The sequence below is a fragment of the Lutra lutra genome, chromosome 3, assembly GCF_902655055.1.
Source record: "Lutra lutra chromosome 3, mLutLut1.2, whole genome shotgun sequence".
Lineage (NCBI taxonomy): Eukaryota > Metazoa > Chordata > Mammalia > Carnivora > Mustelidae > Lutra > Lutra lutra.
Genome location: NC_062280.1, coordinates 118,034,925 through 118,053,521, shown reverse-complemented (window position 1 = coordinate 118,053,521; position 18,597 = coordinate 118,034,925). Strand labels below are relative to the sequence as shown.

General features: G+C 38.8%; 1 protein-coding gene across 2 annotated transcripts in view; it reads left to right on the top strand.

Annotated features, from left to right (window-relative positions):
- The first annotated feature begins 1,179 nt into the window (after window positions 1-1,179).
- PSPC1 (paraspeckle component 1) overlaps window positions 1,180-18,597 on the top strand; it is a 73,255-nt gene continuing 55,837 nt past the window's right edge. The window contains exons 1-2 of one of the 2 annotated variants that reach the window (XM_047722838.1): window positions 1,180-1,738; window positions 8,807-9,108. In XM_047722838.1, the coding sequence (XP_047578794.1) occupies window positions 1,373-1,738; window positions 8,807-9,108 (668 nt within the window). In that variant the 5' untranslated portion in view covers window positions 1,180-1,372. The remainder of the gene's footprint in view (window positions 1,739-8,806; window positions 9,109-18,597) is intronic. The other variant, XM_047722837.1, reaches the window with a different exon arrangement.

The window sequence follows — 18,597 nt, the reverse complement described above, 5'->3', positions numbered from 1 at the left end:
ACCTGAGCCGAAGGCAGCGGCTTAACCCACTGAGCCACCCAGGCGCCCTGAAAAAAAATTTTAAGGCATAATTTACATACAGTAATACTGACCCTTTTAGTTTACCAAGTTTTGACAAACACATACAATTGTGTAGCCACCACCTCATTCAGAATATAGTTTCATCATTCCAAAAATTTCCCTGTGTCCCTGTGTAATCACCCCCCACCTCCAGCTCCTGGCAACCAATGATCTGTGTTCTGTAGTGCATTCCTTTTTATTGCTGAGCATATTCCATTATATGAAAGTCACGCTGTTTACCTATCACTAGTTTGGACATTTGGATTGTTTCAGTTCTTCTTGATTACAAATAAAGCCCCTATAAACAGTTGCATGTAGTTTTTTGTGTGAATACAAGTTTTCATTTCACTTGGATAATTAGAAGTGGGATTGCTCTTCTTAAGTGAGCATATGTTTAACCTCATGAGAAACTACTGAAATGTTTTGCAGAGAGTGAATTCATTTCTTTTTAACACTCACTGGAGTGCCTGCCCATGTCCCAGGAGACGTACTGAGCGGAACTGAGTAGTTTGGCGGACACTGCATGACTCACAAATCTTAAAATATTTGCAGTCTGACCCTTTACAGAAAATATTTGCTGGCCCTTGTTATGGAGTATGGTCTATAGGAGTTCAGAATTTCATAAGCAATTTCATGGAGTCCTTCTCTGAGGCGAATAATCAACAGTATAATTATTTTATAGAATGGATAGTTTTATCAGTAAGTATAATAAAAATCTTGCTGTTGACGGACAGAAATAAATGTTTTGAGGTGTTTCAATCACCGGGAAATATCTTCTTATTCAATGCCATGCGTAAAATTTGCAAGTTTTCATTTTTCCAGTCATTGAGAATTGAGCTGGGTATCTAAAATAATATGGATATTCCCCAGATCATTGTGTTTTCACACACTGGTGCACATATAACCATTTTTCCCATAAGTGCAACCCAACAGTCAGCTAATTTAGAAGGGTGGGAAACCGCATTTAGCGTAGCCTAGGAGATGGTTTGCATCTGCAGCTCATGTAATATTGTGCTCATGCGCATGTTATCGTGCCGTTGGCGTGCAATAATGCGCAGGCGCGTTGGCTCCGGCGTCGGCCTTTGCGGAGGGGCGGGACTTACAGCCGGCGTCTCTTCTTGTAACTGCGGCTGGTGGCAGCGCCATTTTGAACGTGCAGCTACCGTGGCGGTGATCCTAACCAGGCAGGGCAGCGCGCTAAGCGACCTGTCTTCTCTGACTTTTTCCTTCTATATTCCGTATTTGTAGGTATATATAGAGATACAGCTATAGCTCTAGAATTATATCCGGCATCTGAATTGAACTCACTAAGATGATGTTAAGGGGAAACCTGAAGCAAGTACGCATTGAGAAAAACCCGGCCCGCCTTCGAGCTCTTGAGTCTGCCGCAGGCGAGAGCGAGCCATCGGCCGCCATGGCCCTCGCGCTGGCTGGGGAGCCGGCTCCACCTGCCCCGGTGGCTCCGGAGGACCACCCCGATGAAGAGATGGGATTCACCATTGACATCAAGAGCTTCCTCAAGCCGGGCGAAAAGACGTACACGCAACGCTGCCGCCTCTTCGTGGGGAACCTACCCACAGATATCACGGAAGAGGACTTCAAGAGGCTCTTCGAGCGCTACGGCGAGCCCAGCGAGGTCTTCATCAATCGGGACCGTGGCTTCGGCTTCATCCGTTTGGTGAGTGTAGTTCCTGGCTGGCGGGGATATGAGGGGAAGGGGGTGTGAAGGGAGGCCCCTGTGAGGAGCGGGGCGCCGCGGGCAGTCCACGTTCTTCAGCCGCGGTGGAGAAAGCTCTTGTCCCAGCTGAGGCCTGTGCTATGGCCTGTGAAAATCGCGGCGCCTCGCGTCCTTGTTTTTCCCGCCGCGTTGGATTGTTCTCTCACCCAGGGCAGCGTTTTAGCCCGGAATTTCCGATTAGTGGGCTCGGTTTGCCGTCGCTTTTTGGTTGCTGTTGCCAACGTTTTCTGCTCCGCGCGCGTCCGGCTTCGCTTGCCCTGCGCTACATAGGCTACGGCTAACCCGGCCCAGTTTGGGGTTCTAGTTCTCTGATTCTCACAAGGGTCAGGAACGTTTTGGGGTGAGACTTCTTCCAGGCAGAATTGTGTTGTAAGCGAAATAGATAATGAATTTGGAACGGAAGCTTCGTCTTACCAGAAATTTCATTGGGCATGGAGGACCAACCAGCGGACTCGCTTCTTAAAAAATTTCCAAATCATTTCCTTGGTTGCAACCAGACTTGGGTGCGTTTAACGGTAAACCATGTTTCTCACCTGACCTCAGCGCAGCCCACCTTTAACTGCTTCGTTCTTAAACTCTGCAGTATTGGGACGGTGTTGAATTGTTAACGTATCTAATGTAGGGTGCTCTCTTCCCAAACATTCTGGACGTTTCCACGTGTTGGGGGGGTATGAATTATATACTATTTTATATTTTACGTGCACATTTTAATGCTAAAAGAGCATGCATTTTACTTTATAGTTTAAGCCTTAAAACTTTTCCAATAACATGCAAAATTTGTGCCTCCCTTAGATTTTTTTTTTTTTTAAATTAAGGGGGGGGTTACTTTTGTAGGTCAAAATATCTACTTTATTTGGTTTTCCCATGTGCTTTGTGGTGAATTCCATCAGTGTCAGTTATATAGCTTTATTGTAATTCGTATTTAGATGCTGGATTTTTTTTCCAACAAAATATTTTTCTTGGAGACATTTTTACACAAAGACTTCTTATGTTGTATTGTCTTTCTAGTTTGACCCTCAAATTTTATGTGCGTGGCAGTTTGTGGAAGCTTTATTACTGGAGTTTTAACATTCAAAATCGGGTTCTCTTCGTGATTGGCCAAGGCAAAGTTTTAACATGTAGATAGAATTGATTGTAATTTAATGACATTGCATTTTTTAGGGAGAACATTTGAACTTTTTTTTTTTTTTAAGGTTTTATTTATTTATTTGACAGAGAGCTAGAGAGCACAAGTAGGCAGAGGGAGAGGGAGAAGCAGTTTTTCCGCTGCGCTGGAAGCGTGACATTGAGCTGGATCCCAGGACCCTGGGACCATAACCTGAGCCAAAAGCAGCAGCTTAACCGACTGAGCCACCCAGGTGCCCCTGAACATTTAAAATCTAAATGGTTTCAAGAGAAGGGTAAATCTTCATAGGGCATTATTAATAAGACCGGGAAATTTCCTTAAAATTGAAGTTAAGTAATCAGTGCATTTTGAACATGAAATTATAAATATCTTTTGGATATTAGAGAAACTGTCATTTGGTAAAATTATTTTTGATACAATTACAAAAGTAATCTTAAAGGAATTTAGGTTTCTACAATGAAATATTTTAGGCAGTTTTTAGTAAACTTTCCAAAAAGATGTTACTTAACATTTTCATAGTCTTTTTAGGCTCTGGCACCCTTTTGGTCTGTTTTAAAGTTGACATTCTGGAGAAAGAATGGTAGGCCTGGATTTCCTTTTGTTTTGGAAGCCTTACACTTAAAAAATAAGCCAGTAGTAAACATTTTGACATGAAAAAATCTTCTGTCTTTAAAGCTACTAATAATCCTTTTTTTCCTTTAGTGTATTAGCCCTGTCCGATAGAACTTCTGCAGTGATGGAAATGCTATGTGTATGTGCTGTCCAGTGTAGTAGTTACTAGCCACATGTGACTGTTGAGCACTTGAAATGTGGCAGTTGTGCTGGAGAATTTAAACTTTAAATTTTATTTATTCTTTTTTTTTTTTAAGATTTTATTTATTTATTTGACAGAGAGAAATCACAAGTAGGCAGAGAGGCAGGCAGAGAGAGAGGAGGAAGCAGGCTCCCTGCTGAGCAGAAAGCCCGATGCTTGAACCCAGGACCTGGGATCATGACCTGAGCTGAAGGCAGCGGCTTAACCCACTGAGCCACCCAGGCGCCCCAATTTTATTTATTCTTAAATAGCCACATGTGGCTAATGGATATTTGCTTTTAGTTTCTTGAAAAAGAATAAAAAGTCTATGGGATTATGAAATGGGGAGGTGAGGACTGCTCTTGTCTGCTTCTTTGGGATACGCTCCTCCAAACGTATCATGCGGTATTTTTTGTGTAGGCATGTTAAAAATAAGTCATTGGGAAATGAGAATTTAGCTTACAAGGTTTGACTTTATGGATAACTTTACTGTTTAATCTGAGCTCTATGATTAACAGGTACATTTAAAAGCCTTAAACATTTCTGAGCGATTATGTATCTTTTTCTACTTAGGGAAATCATAGTGTATACCTGATTTGAATGTAAGTAATGGTGTAGTGGCTCTAGTGTGTGGTGGTGGTGTAGTGGCCCTATAATAGTGATGTAATTTTATTTGATTTATATTTTTAGGTATATTTTTTTATTTGTTCAGCAATTAATCTTTAAAATTAAATTTTCTCACATTGGTGGTTGTAGTTTTTTGGTTGATTGATGAGGTGAGACAATATTTTGGAGATGGTGCAGGGTCCGCATTGCTAGAATGTAACTGTGAGGAAAAAGAATTGAAGTGGCATTTCCTCATAAGGTCCTAATCCATATTATGAATCCCCGGTACATTAGGGTTGAAATTGTTTATTTTAGATACATTTTGTGGAATTTTAGACCCAAAAAATTCTTTTTTAGGATTTGACTGGTTACTGACATTAGATTCGGTAAGCTGAGAAGTTGTAGTGCATTTTTAAAAAAAATTTGTTTATTTAAGTGATCTCTACACCCAGTGAAGGGTTCGAACTGTGGACCCTGACTGAGATTAAGAGCCACATGGTTCTCAGACTGGCTCTGCCAGGAGTCCCAGTGGTGCATTTTAAAGATAGTTTAATGTAGTTAAAACTGGTTATTAGTTTGACCTGAACTCTGTTTCTGCTTTTATCTCCTCCCTCCCCTACTTTTAGTTTAGTACTAAAACCAGATTTCTGGAGTGGTGATTCACAAAAGTGTGGGTCCTTTCCAGCAGATTCATCTCTCTCTAGTGCACTTACATTATTTTCCCTATCATTCATGCTAGCAATGCTGACCTTAGACCCAAAAATCGTTAACTGGGATTTGTTAGAAATGCAAATTCTGATATCCTACCCTAGATTAGATCTACTGAATCAAGTTGTGGGGTTGGGACCCAACAATCTTGTTTTTGTTTTTGTTTTCCTTTTAGATATTTTATTTATTTATTTATTTATTTATTTGACAGACAGAGATCACAAGTAGGCACAGAGGCAGGCAGAGAGAGAGGGGGAAGCAGGCTGCCTGCTGAGCAGAGAGCCTGATGCGGGGATAAGGGGATGTACGGTCTCTGTGGGTCTCAATTCCAAGACCCTGAGATCATGAACTGAGCCGAAGGCAGAGGCTTAATCCACTGAGCCACCCAGGCGCCCCAACAGTCTTGCGTTTTAATTAGCCCTCCATGTTATTCTTATGCTTGCTAAGATTTGAGAACCGCTATTGTAAATAAAGAGTTAAAAATCTACTGAATTTACATTAATTTAGCCACTGGGGACTAAACCCTCTCCCCTTGGGTTTGTTTTTAATAATGAAATGCTGTGTACTTCTTACAGAATGTCAAATACTAGAGAAGATGTTGTAGAATCTCCTTACTGGCCTGTCCAGCATATAATTTCAAGTGCTCTTTTAGTTCAGGGAGGTTTTCTTATTACAGTTTTAATTCCAGTGAAAGGTTGTCCCCTAACACATTAAATGTAATGACTGTTAAACTTTTTTATGGTTTTTCCATATCAAACCGTACTGTACATTTTGCTGTGATTTGAGGTTTTCATTTAATATCTCTTTGACATCTTCTCATATCATTAGATTGATTTTTAAAGACTATATTGTAGGGGCGCCTGGGTGGCTCAGTGGGTTAAGCCGCTGCCTTTGGCTCAGGTCATGATCTCAGAGTCCTGGGATCGAGCCCCGCATCCGGCTCTCTGCTCAGCAGGGAGCCTGCTTCCTCCTCTCTCTGCCTGCCTCTCTGCCTGCTTGTGATCTCTCTGTCAAATAAATAAAATCTTTAAAAAAAAAAAAAGATCCATTTAAAAAAAAAAAAAATCTTTAAAAAAAAAAAAAAGACTATATTGTATTTCACAGTATGAGTGGACTGCCAGTTACCCAGCCAACTTTCTGTTGATTGACTTGAAGACTGTTTCCATTTTGCATCAGTGGATTTCTTTGTACTTATTAATTTAGTACTGTTGGCAGTGGTCAATTTTAATCACTAGCAAACAATAAAAAGATCTGGTCTTTGGAAAGAGCCTTTTGAAAGGGTCCAGTGGACATCATGAGATCCTAATTCAAGCAATCTCTATCTTGGGGTAGTCAGTTTCTTGTTATTTTTTATATTCCTTTTAAGTTGAAAACCTGTAATTTTACTTTTTATGCAAAGTGATGCTGGGACACTAGCTGGAAGGAGGAATTTATAGTGTATTGGTAGTATGAATTATGTATAGATCTGGGGGTGAGTTACTTCAACCTGCTAGGCTTATTTCCCCATATGTGAAGAGGGGATATTAACAACACACTTTGTAAGGTTGTTGATGAGGATAATGGAAGCTAATTGTGTAGGTGTGTATTTATATACATATTTATGTATATTTATATGAAATAATGAATGGCTAGCATATAGTACCTACTTAGTAAAATTTACCTTGTTATCATTATTCTGTGGTATGAAGTAAAGAAATCTTTGGTTTCATTTCAAACACGTAATTTTAGTTGATTTTACAGATAACTTTAGTACACATTTATAGCAGTAGTTCTTAAATGGGGTGGTTTTATTTCCCGGGGGACATTTGACAGTGTCTGGAGACATTTTTCATTGTCAAAAGTGGGGGTTGTTCTACTGGCTTAAACCTCCTGTAATGCACAGGACAGCTCCCCACAACAAGAATTATCTTGTCCGTAATGTCAAGAGTGCTGAAGGTGAGAAATCCTGATGTAGAATTATTTAATGAAAAGTATAAATTTTGAAGAAGGATTATGGCTTTGAAAAGTCATGATGGCATAAACATTTTATTTGGCCCAAAAGTAATTTAATTCATTGCTAACTGTAAAAAAAATTACTTGATTTAACATAAAAATTGGGACTTCCTGCTTCTCTTGGGGAAATAATATACGATGTTGTGAATATACTTGACTGAATCGGAGCAGGAGATGCCCTCTGGAAGCACTTTTCAGTTTTATTTATTTCATTTTATTATTATTATTATTTATTTATTTATTTTAAGTCTGGGAACCCAGCTTTTTTTTTTTTTTAAGATTTTATTTATTTATTTGACAGAGATCACAAGTAGGCAGAGAAGCAGGCAGAGAGAGGAGGAAGCAGGCTCCCTGCTGAGCAGAGAGCCTGATGCAGGGCTCCATCCCAGGACCCTGGGATCATGACCTGAGCCGAAGGCAGAGGCTTTAACCCACTGAGCCACCCAGGCGCCCCTAAAAATTTTTTTAAGAGTAATTTCTATTTATTACTTTTGAAATTTTGTTTATTTACTTTTTAATTATTTTTTTAAAGTTTTTATTTACTTATTTGAGAGAGTAGTGGGAGTGGAGCAGAGGGAGAGGGAGAAGCAGGCCCCCCATTGAGCAGGGAGCCTGTCGCTGGGCTTGATTCCAGGACATTGGGATCATGACTTGAGCCGAAGGCAGATGCTTAACTGACTGAGCCATCCAGGTGCCCCTGAAATTTAATTTTTAAGTAATCTGTATACCCAAAGTGTGGCTTGAACTTAAAACCCAGAGATCAAGTCACATGCCCTACTGACTTAGCTGGTTAGGCCCCCCAAGAGTAATTTTTAGAAATAGCTATTTTGAAAATCTGTGAAAAGGTTAGATTCATTTGTCTTTGTAAAATTAGTTCTGTAGATAGATTTTTGCATAAATGCAGTAATTTAAAGCTGTCATATTTTAGGTATTGAATAAGGATCTATCGTGATGTTAAGACTTTTTTCATAAGACAATATATTTGTTCTCTTACAGATGCATATAAAACTTCTTTCAGTTCTCTCTGGAGAGTTCTCACAACACAAAGAAAAAGAACATACCTATATTGAACTTCCAGTTGGTTGATTATGTTTAGATGTCTATATTCTATACCAGCTTTGAATTCTTCAAGAAGGAAGTTCCCTAGTGGTTTCAGCAATGAATGTATTTTCTAGTTTATATAAATGCACGTGCACTTGATTTTTCTCTATAATGGGGAGAACACATGGCCCATGAATGTGCACGTTTGCTTCTCTCAATATAATGGAGAAATGTGTAGTCCATGAAAGTATTTCAGAAGTGGTTATTAACATCTGATTGGAGTTTTCATAGATGATATAAGAAAGAAATAAAAAGGAAAGGGGATTTTCTGGCATTGGAGGGGTGAGATGTTTTATTAAAATGTAAATACAAAAACATGGAGTATATGAGAAATTATTCTGTTTTCAGTAATAGCTTCCAGTAACGGCTGCTTGGTCTCAAAAAGTAATTATTTTCTTTTAATATATGTAAGAGATTTAAAAAAGATTGCTTCAAATATTTAATAGCTGGTAATTTCTGAATAGATAATCTTTTAGTGATGACTTGGGACATTGAGGTATTTAAACATACTTATTTTTAAAAAATTAGTACAATGCATGTGATACCAAAATCAAATGACACAAAAACAAAGTGACCCTATCTGCCATTTCCAAAAGCTACCCAGCTCTTCTCCCTAAAAACCGCTATTTAAAATTATTTGTGTTACTATCATCTTTAAAAAGTGATTTTTCCTCCTAAAAAGGAATCCAGAACACTGGCTGAAATTGCAAAAGCAGAGCTGGATGGCACCATTTTGAAGAGCAGACCTCTCCGAATTCGTTTTGCTACACATGGAGCAGCCCTAACTGTCAAGAACCTTTCGCCGGTTGTTTCCAATGAGCTGCTAGAGCAAGCATTTTCCCAGTTTGGTCCTGTAGAGAAAGCCGTTGTGGTTGTGGATGATCGTGGTAGAGCTACAGGAAAAGGTTTTGTAGAATTTGCAGCAAAACCTCCTGCACGAAAGGCTCTGGAAAGATGTGGTGATGGGGCGTTCTTGCTAACAACGTAAGTTTTAAACATCTCATCATCCTTCTGTGCAGTTGCAAATGGGCTTCTCTCTGTTCTGAACTTCTGTCTTTCCTTGTACAGTTCATACTGTTTTGGCATATGGGTAAGTAGGTGTTGAATAAATATTCACTGAATATAAATAAGGAATTTTTGTGTATCTCCAGGAGGCAGGAGTCATACTTTAGACTTCAGTGTATTGATTCATACTTGAATCTTAGAAAAGTTTTCTATTACGATTTTCATTCAGCTGACTGTATCTATTATATGCAAAGGAAAATTTTATATTTAAATAATGGATGAGTGACATTATAATCAACTTTATAAATGCTTTTTTAAAGTTTTAGCGGAACTGGATTTGTTATGTATTATTAGGTTGTTTACAGAATTTCTGGAAATTCAAGAGAATCGAGCTTTGATGCTATGGTTTCAGCAGAAATACAGCTAAAAGTAATGCCCAACCTCTTCATGAGATTGATAAATGCATAATTTTCATGAATTAAAATGCACTCAGTTTTATGTTATTTTACTTTATTTTTTTGAAGACTTTATTTGACAGAGAGAACACAGTTAGGCAGAGGGGCAGGCAGAGGGAGAGGGAGAAGCAGGCTCTCCTCAGAGCAGGGAGCCTGACCTGGGGCTCGATCCCAAGATCCTGGGATCACGACCTGAGCTGAAGGCAGCCGTTTAACTGACTGAGCCACCCAGATGCCCCAAAATGTACCCAATTTTTTTTTTTTTTAAGATTTTATTTAATTTGACAGAGATCACAAGCAGGCAGAGAGGTAGGCAGAGAGAGAGGAGGAGGCAGGCTCCCTGCTGAGCAGAGAGCCCAATGCGGGGCTCGATCCTAGGACCCTGGGATCATGACCTGAGCCGAAGGCAGAGGTTTGACCCACTGAGCCACCCAGGCGCCCCTGCACCCAATTTTAAATATAAAACGCGATGAGTTTCAACAAGTGAATGTATTATGTAACTTAGAATCACAGTCAAATGGAGAACATTTTCATCATCCAAAAAAGTTCCTTTATGTTCTCTTGCAGTTATTCTCCACCCCTTAACCCTGGTCCTAGATAGCTGCTCATCTTTCTGCACTCCTGTAAATTAGTTTTGTTTTTTTCTAGTTATTTCATATAAATGAAATAGTACATACTCTTTTGTGTTCCTTCCTTCTTTTCTTTTTTTAAGATTTTATTTATTTATTTGAAAGAGAGAGCATGAGCAGGGCAGAGGGAGAGGGACAGGCAGACTCCTAGCTGAGCAGGTAGCCTGACTTGGGGCTTGATCCCAGGACTCTGGGATCATGACCTGAATTGAAGGCAGACACTTAATTGACTGAGCCACCAAGGTGCCACCTGTTTGATTTCTTTTGCTTAGGATAATATTTATGCGATTTCATCCATACTATTGTATCAGTATTTTGTTCCTTTTTATGGCTGAGTTTTATTCTATTATGTGGACATAATCATAGTTTGGCCAGTGATCTAAGGGTCGGTCAGTGTTCAAGTTGTTTCTAACTGTTGGCAATTTTGAATAAAGTTTTACACAAATGAAGATTTGTGTAAAGGCTTCTTGTAAACATTATGTTTTCATGTGGCTTGGGTAATGTTTAGGGGTAAATGGCTGAATTTTCAGCTTTATAAGAAACTGCCAAATTATGTTCCAAAATGGTTGTACTGTTTCACATTCCTACCAGCAATGAGCAGGAGAGAGTTCTAGGTTAGCTGTTCCATACCTTCACCAACACTTGATATTTTTAGTCTTTTGGATATTCTAGCGAGTATGGGAACTTCTTGTGGTTAGTTTAAACTTTTATTTTACTAACTACTAATGATTAGCAACTTTTCATGTGCTTTTTGGCTATTTTTATACCTCTTATGAAGTGTCTGTTGAAATTTTTTGCCTATTTTTTAATTGGGAGGCTTGTCTTACTGATTTAAAACATCTGGATACAGGTCTGTTTTATGATAATTTCTCCCAGTCTGTGGCTTGCTTTCAAATTTTATTAGTGTTCTTCAGAAAGCAGAAGTGAAGTATAATTTATCTTTTTTTTTTTTTTTTTTTCTTTTCTGACTTGTGCTTTTTGGATCCTTGTATGAAATTTCTTCCTCTCCCAAGGTAGCAAGTTTTTCTTGTGTTTTCTTGAGACATTTTATAGTTTCTTTTTTAAATTTATACCTGTGGTCCATTTTGAGTATGATATGAGATAACAATTCATTTTTTTTCCATACAGATACCCATTTGTTTAAGCACAAGTAATTGAAAAGATGATTTCTCCTTTTTTAATCTTTTATCTTTATAAAAAATCTTGGGGGGGGGAAATCTGCACTATTTTTTGTTTCATTGATCTGTGTGTCCGTTATACCAGTACCTTTTTTTTTTTAAAGATTTTATTTTATTTTATTTTAGATTTTATTTATTAGAGAGAGTGAGCATGTGAGAGCAGGGTGGGGGGACCTACTGAATAGAGAGGGAGAAGCAAGCTTCCTGGCTCATCAGGAAGCCCCTGAACCAAAGACAGATGCATAACTGACTGGGCTGCCCACTCGCCCCTTAAAGATTTTATTTTTAAGTAATCTCTACACCCAACATTGGGCTTAAATTTATAACCCTGAGATCAAGAGTTGCCTGCTCTACAGACTGAGCCAGTCTGCCCCACACCAATGCTCTACTTTCTTAATTACTTTATGCTAAAGTTTGAAATTAGGTAGTATCACCTGTTTTTGTTTTGTTTTTTTTTTTAATTGTTCTGGGTATTGTCTTGTATATCCTTACTTATTTTATCTATCCATTTGTTTATTTCTCAATTTTAGTATAGTTAATGTACAATGTTCTATTAGTTTCAGATTATTTTTACTGATTTTAAAATCGACTTATCAATAAAAAAAATTCTGCTGGGCTTTCGATTGAAATTGCCTTGAGTGTAGAGGTCATTGGGGGGAATATTGACATCTTCACAATACTGACTTTTCTATTCCATGAATGTGGTATATCTCTCCATTTACTTAAAAATACTTGTCAATAATAGTCATGAAACCTCTTGCCATATTAACATGCCATTCCTTTCAGTTTTCCCACAGCAAAGTTCTTGATGTTCATCCTTAGTCTTTACACTGGATTTGATATAAAAGTTCCTTAGTTGATTATTGTATTGATTCCTTTTATCTCTGTTAGTAATAAAATGTGCCCATTTACTGTATTATTGGTTGGTATCATGGAAATATTTTAGGGTTTGGGGAACTGGCTACAAAGACAATTTAAAACAACTGTTTTTAGCCCCACAGCTTAGTTGTGTGATTTTTTTTTTTTTTTAAGATTTTTTAAGATTTTAGGCCTTGTTCCATTTTATTCACCTTTTGCTAAGATGTTATCTTCTCAGAGAAGTAGTTTCTTCTTTTTTTCCCAAAGATTTTATTTATTTATTTGACAGAGATCACACATAAGCAGAGAGGCAGGCAGCTGGCGGGGGAAGCAGGCTCCCTGCCAAGCAGAGAGCCCGATGCAGGGCTAGATCCCAGGACTCCAGGATCATGAGCAGAGGCTTAACCCACTGAGCCACCCTGGTGCCCCTCAGAGAAGTAGTTTTATCTTGATACAGTCATCCCCTCTGCAACATCACTTATAGTATCCTTTCTCAATTTATTTTTTTCTTAGCATTTACTGTTTTAATTTGTATGTCTTTCTCTGCATGAGAATTTGTAAGTTCCATGAGGGCAGGGTTTTGTCTTGTTCTACATTATGTAATTCTAACACCTATGTTCTTTTTTTTAAATTAAATTTACTTTAATTCCAGTATAGTTAACATACAGTGTTATATTAGTTATGTGTGTACAGTATAGTCATTCAACAGTTGTGTATCTTACTCAGTGTTCATAAAAATAAGTGTGCTCTTTCTAATCCCCTTCACCTATTTCACCCATTCATACCCCCCTCCCAATCATCTGTTCTCTGTAGTTAGAGTCTGTTTTTTGGTTTGTCTCTTTTTTCCCCTTTGTTTTTTCTTAAATTCCACATATGAGTGAAATCATATGGTATTTGTCTTTCTCTGACTGACTTTGCTTAGCATTACACTGTCTTAGCACCTGTAGTGTCATAATTCCTGGCCACAAACTAAGCTAATAATAGTTATTTAATGAAGGAGGGAGAAGGACCTAAAACAGTAGGCAAGGCATAAGATTAGTATTTTTTCCACTGCAGGCTTTGATTAATTGGTATTTTTTAATTTTTTATTTATTTATTTTTTATTTTATTTTTTTTTTTAAGATTTTATTTATTTATTTGTCAGAGAGAGAGAGGGAGAGAGAGCAAGCACAGGCAGACAGAGTGGCAGGCAGAGGCAGAGGGAGAAGCAGGCTCCCTGCTGAGCAAGGAGCCCAATGTGGGACTCGATCCCAGGATCGCTGGGATCATGACCTGAGCCGAAGGCAGCTGCTTAACCAACTGAGCCACCCAGGCGTCCCGGTATTTTTTTATTTTAATTGGTATTTTTTTTAAAGTTAAATCCAGGCATTGGGAAATATTTATTTTTTACAGGTAGCTTTTGGAATCACTTAAAAACAGTTTTGAGGGAATGGACAAATTGTTGAACACTGTACTGTCTCATATTTCATAATCATGATCATAGTCATAAGCATTTGGATTCTCATAGCTCTATTACCATTTTTTAGGTGAAAAAACTGGCCAAGAGATGTTAAGTAATTTGTGTGAGATTGCACAACTGATAAATGGAGGATTTTAGTCTGACACTGTATCCCTTTTATGCTATAAGTGGAATTTTTTTTTAAAAGATTTTATTTATTTATTTGAGAGAGAGATAGAGAGAGCATGAGAGGGGAGAAGGTCAGAGAGAGAATCAGACTCCTTGCTGAGCAGGGAGCCTGATGTGGGACTCGATCCCGGGACTCTGGGATCATGACCTGAGCTGAAGGCAGTAGCCCAACCAACTGAGCCACCCAGGTGCCCTCCAAGCGGAATTTTTAATAATCTATCCTTGCTGAGAACGTTGTTAGTTAAACCTTCTAATGGAATTCAGGATGCTCTTTTCCCTGTTTGTGTGGCTGGAATCAACTGAAATGTGACCTCTTTCCTCACTGCCTTATCTAAAGTGGGCTCTCTTTATTAATTCTTTCTTGACAGCATTGTGTTTTTCCTTTTTAGCTGTTTACTCATTCTTTTTTGTTTGTTTTGGTGTTTTAGAACACTTCAGGGATTGTTTTGTTTACCCTGATTGTCTAGCCGAAGGTAGGGTTGTCTTGGTACATTTTGGGTAATCAAGTATTTATTGACAGACTGACTCTCAGATGTCAAGAATAATACAAGTGATTTATAAGAGTGGTATCATAGGGATTTAATTTCTAAGTGTAGACTTCTTGTGTAATCAAAATTTCTCTTGAAAATACTTTTATCTCTCTCTTTAAAAATTTATTTATTTGAGAGACAGAGAAAAGGGGGAGGGATAGAAGAAGAGGGACAAGCAGACTCTCCACTAAGTGCAAGCCTGATGCAGAGCTTGATTCCAGGACCCCCAAGAACATGACTTGAGCTGAAACCAAGTGTCGGATGCTTAACCTGTGGAGCTACCTAGGTGCCCTAAAATACTTTTAAATTGTTATAAGGTGCTGTATATTATATGCAGTTTTAGGTAAACAGTTTTGTACAGTGTATGTAATGACTAGTGCATATTTTGCAAACATATGTGTTAATTAAATATTTATGCTATTTTGAAATTACAAAAAAGAAAGATGGCAGGAAAAAAAGGAGAATTTAAAACCTTTATCCAGGGGTGCCTGGGTGGCTCATTGGGTTAAAGCCTCTGCCTTCAGCTCAGGTCATGATTCCAGGGTCCTGGGATCGAGCCCCGAGTCGGGCTCTTTGCTCAGCGGGGAGCCTGCTTCCCTTCCTCTTTCTCTGCCTGCTTCTGCCTACTTGTGATCTCTGTCTGTCAAATAAATAAATAAAATCTTTAAAAAAAAAAAAAAACCTTCATCCATGATAATAATGGTGTGTTTATATCTTTAAACATTAGAATCACACTTAGAGCAGAGATGCTCAGGCCTTAGAGCTACATAGGAATTGAGTAGGCATGATGCTAGCTGCTCATTAAAATTTCTCTCTCTGGCTTTTCTTGTGTGTTTTTTTTTTGTTTTGTTTTGTTTTTTTAAGATTTTTTGTTTTTAAGTATTTGTCATGGGTTGTGGGGGGAAGAAGTCAAGCAGGGGGAGCAGCAGACAGAGGGAAAAGCAGGCTCCCTGCTGAGCAAGGAGCCTGATACGGGGCTTGATCTCAGCATCCTGGGACCACGACCTGAGCTGAAGGCAGACCCCTAACCTACTGAGCCACCCAGGTGCCCCTGTTCCATATTTTTTCCCCCTATGGACTATCACAGGTTAAATTAAATCAAGATACAGCGTTGTTTTTACCACTTGCTAACTGATATCCTAAAAATGATATTGTAGTTGTTCCCGTAGAAGCACTTGCTGCTTCACCCTGTACTTTTTATTGTAGAGATGGCTTCTTTTCTTAAACCTGATGACCTAGCCTTGGCTAGTTTCAGACTTTTATTCTGCAGCTTCCTCACCTCTCTTAGGCTTTATAGAGTTGAAGAGAGTTAAGCCCTTGCTCCAGGTTTTGGCATAAGGGAATGTTGAGGCTAGCTAGTTTGATCTGTCAAGGCCACTGAAACATCATATCAGCAGTAATTAGAAATTTTTTCAGAAAAGATTTTATTTATTTGAGAGAGAGCACGAGAAGGGCTAGAGGGAGAACCAGGTTTCCAGTCGAAGGGGAGCTTGGTCCCAGGGCCCAAGGATCCTGACCTGAGCCAGACGCTTAACTGCTGAGCAACCCAGGCGCCCCTGTAATGTTTTGTTTCCATATTCGTGTGTTCACTAGAGTAGCACTTCAAGGACTTTTTCCTTTGCAGTCACAACGTGGCTCATGTCCTGTGTAAGAGGCCCTAGCTTTCAGTCTGTCTCAGCTTTTGGCATACCTTCCTCACTAAGTTTAATCATTAATTGCTTTTTATTTATAGTGAGAGGTACAAGTTTTTATCTTTGACTTGAACACTTAGAAGCCATTGAAGGGTAGTTTATTGGCCTGATTTCAATATTGTTGTGTCTCAGGGAGTAGGGAGACACCCAAAGAGAGGGAAAGATAGGAGAACATCTGGTCTTTGGAGCAGTAAGAACACACATAACATTTACTGGGTAAGTTTGCAGTCTTATGGGTGTGGTTCATGTCACACCTGAAACAATTACAATATTGACATTAAAGATCACTGATAATGGATGATCCTAACAAATGGAATAATGAAAAAATTTGATATACTGTGACAGTTATTAAGATGTGACACAGAGACACAAAGTGAGCAAATGCTATTGAAAAAAATGATGCCAATAGACTTGCTCCATGCAGGGTTGCGAAAATCCTTGTATTTGTAAGAAATGCAGTATCTGGGTGCCTGGGTGGCTCAGTGGGTTAAGCCGCTGCCTTTGGCTCGGGTCATGATCTCGGGGTCCTGGGATCGAGTCCCGCATCGGGCTCTCTGCTCAGCAGGGAGCCTGCTTCCCTTCCTCTCTCTCTCTGCCTGCCTCTCTGCCTACTTGTGATCTCTCTCTGTCAAATAAATAAATAAATAAAAATCTTTAAAATAAAAAAAGAAATGCAGTATCTGTGAAACCCAGTAAAGCAAAGCACAATGAAGTGTGGTTTTGCCTATATGTTACCTAATATACAGTCTATATTGAAATTTCTCCTGTTCCTTAGTAGTGTCTTTTATAACTTTGTAATCTATTCAATCACTGATAGCACATTGAATTTGTTTTTTATGGCTGTAATTTCCTTTTAAGTTTCCCAAATGACAAAAATGTCAGTGTCATGATACATTTTTTTTTTAAGATTTATTTATTTGACAGAGATCACAGTAGGCGGAGAGGCAGGCAGAGAGAGAGAGCAGGAAGCAGGCTCCCTGCTGAGCAGAGAGCCTGATGCAGGGCTCGATCCCAGGACCCTGGGATCATGACCTGAGCCGAAGGCAGAGGCTTTAACCCACTGAGCCACCCAGGTGCCCCCATGATACATTTTTGAAGAGTCCAGGACAAGTATTTTTCAGAATTGCTTCATTTTGGATTTGTTTTCCTCTTAGACTTTTGAGGGTTAAACTCTTAGCTTTGTAGGAGCAGATTCCAAGACATTTTATTTTAGACTCTTGGCTTTATATCACTAACCTGCTTTGGGATTTATTTATTTATTTATGTTTCTCCTGATTAGTAAGCATCTTTTTTTTTTTCTATGACGTTTTCCTGACTCTTATATTTGAGTCTTTTTGATATTATTAAAATGCACCTGGCACCTGGGTGGCTCAGTGGGTTAAAGCCTCTGCCTTTGGCTCAGGCCCAGCGTCCTGGGATCGAGCCCAACATTGGACTCTCTGCTCCATGGGGAGCTTGCTTCCTCCTCTCTCTCTATCTACCTCTCTGCCTACTACTTGTGATCTCTGTCAAATAAATAAATAAAATCTTTTAAAAAAATGCATAGTATTTCATTACAGCTATGCTAGACTTAACTATTCTTTTTGGACACTAGACATTCCATCATTAGACATTTAGGTTATTTCCCTTTTTTGCTGTAATAACTAACCTGTGGCAAACATTATGGACCATAGATATTTGGTTGCTCTTTGTTTCGTGGGTACAGTGGTTTTTTTTTTAAAAGATTTTATTTATTCAATTGACAGAGATAGCAGAAGCAGGGGGAGCAGCAGGTAGAGGGAGAAGCAGGCTGTGCACCAAGCATGGAGCTGGATTTGGCAGACGCTTAAGGGCTGAGCCACCCAGGCACCCTAGATTTTTTTTCTTAAGTTTAAAAAAAAATTTTTTTTAATTTTTATTTATTTTTATTTTTATTTTTTTTAATTTTTTTAATTTTTTTTTAAAGATTTTTATTTATTTGAGAGAGAGTACAAGTAGGCAGAGAGTCAGGCAGAGAGAGAGAGAGGGAAGCAGGCTCCCCGCTGAGCAGAGAGCCCGATGCGGGGCTCGATCCCAGGACCCTGAGACCATGACCCGAGCCCAAGGCAGAGGCTTAACCCACTGAGCCACCCAGGCGCCCCTAAAAATTTTTTTAAGTAGTCCCTGGACTCAGTGTGGAGCTTGAACTCAGAACCCCGAAATCAAGACTTGCATGCTCCATTGACTGAGCCAGTTAGGTGCCCCTTTCTGGGTTTAGACTTCTATGGCGCAAATTATAGTCTGGAATTTCCATGGAAAAAGCTTAAGTAAATAGCTTACTTTTTTTTTTTTTTTTTTTTTTTTTTTTTAGTTTTATTTATTTAAGTGATCTCAGTACCCATCATGGGGCTCGAACTCAAAGCCCCAAGACCAAGAGTTACATTGTCCTCCAACTGATCCAGCCAAATACCTCTTAAATGGTTCCTTTTAAACCAATTGAACTTGGTAACCCAAACTTTATTAGAAAATCAAAGATTCAGGG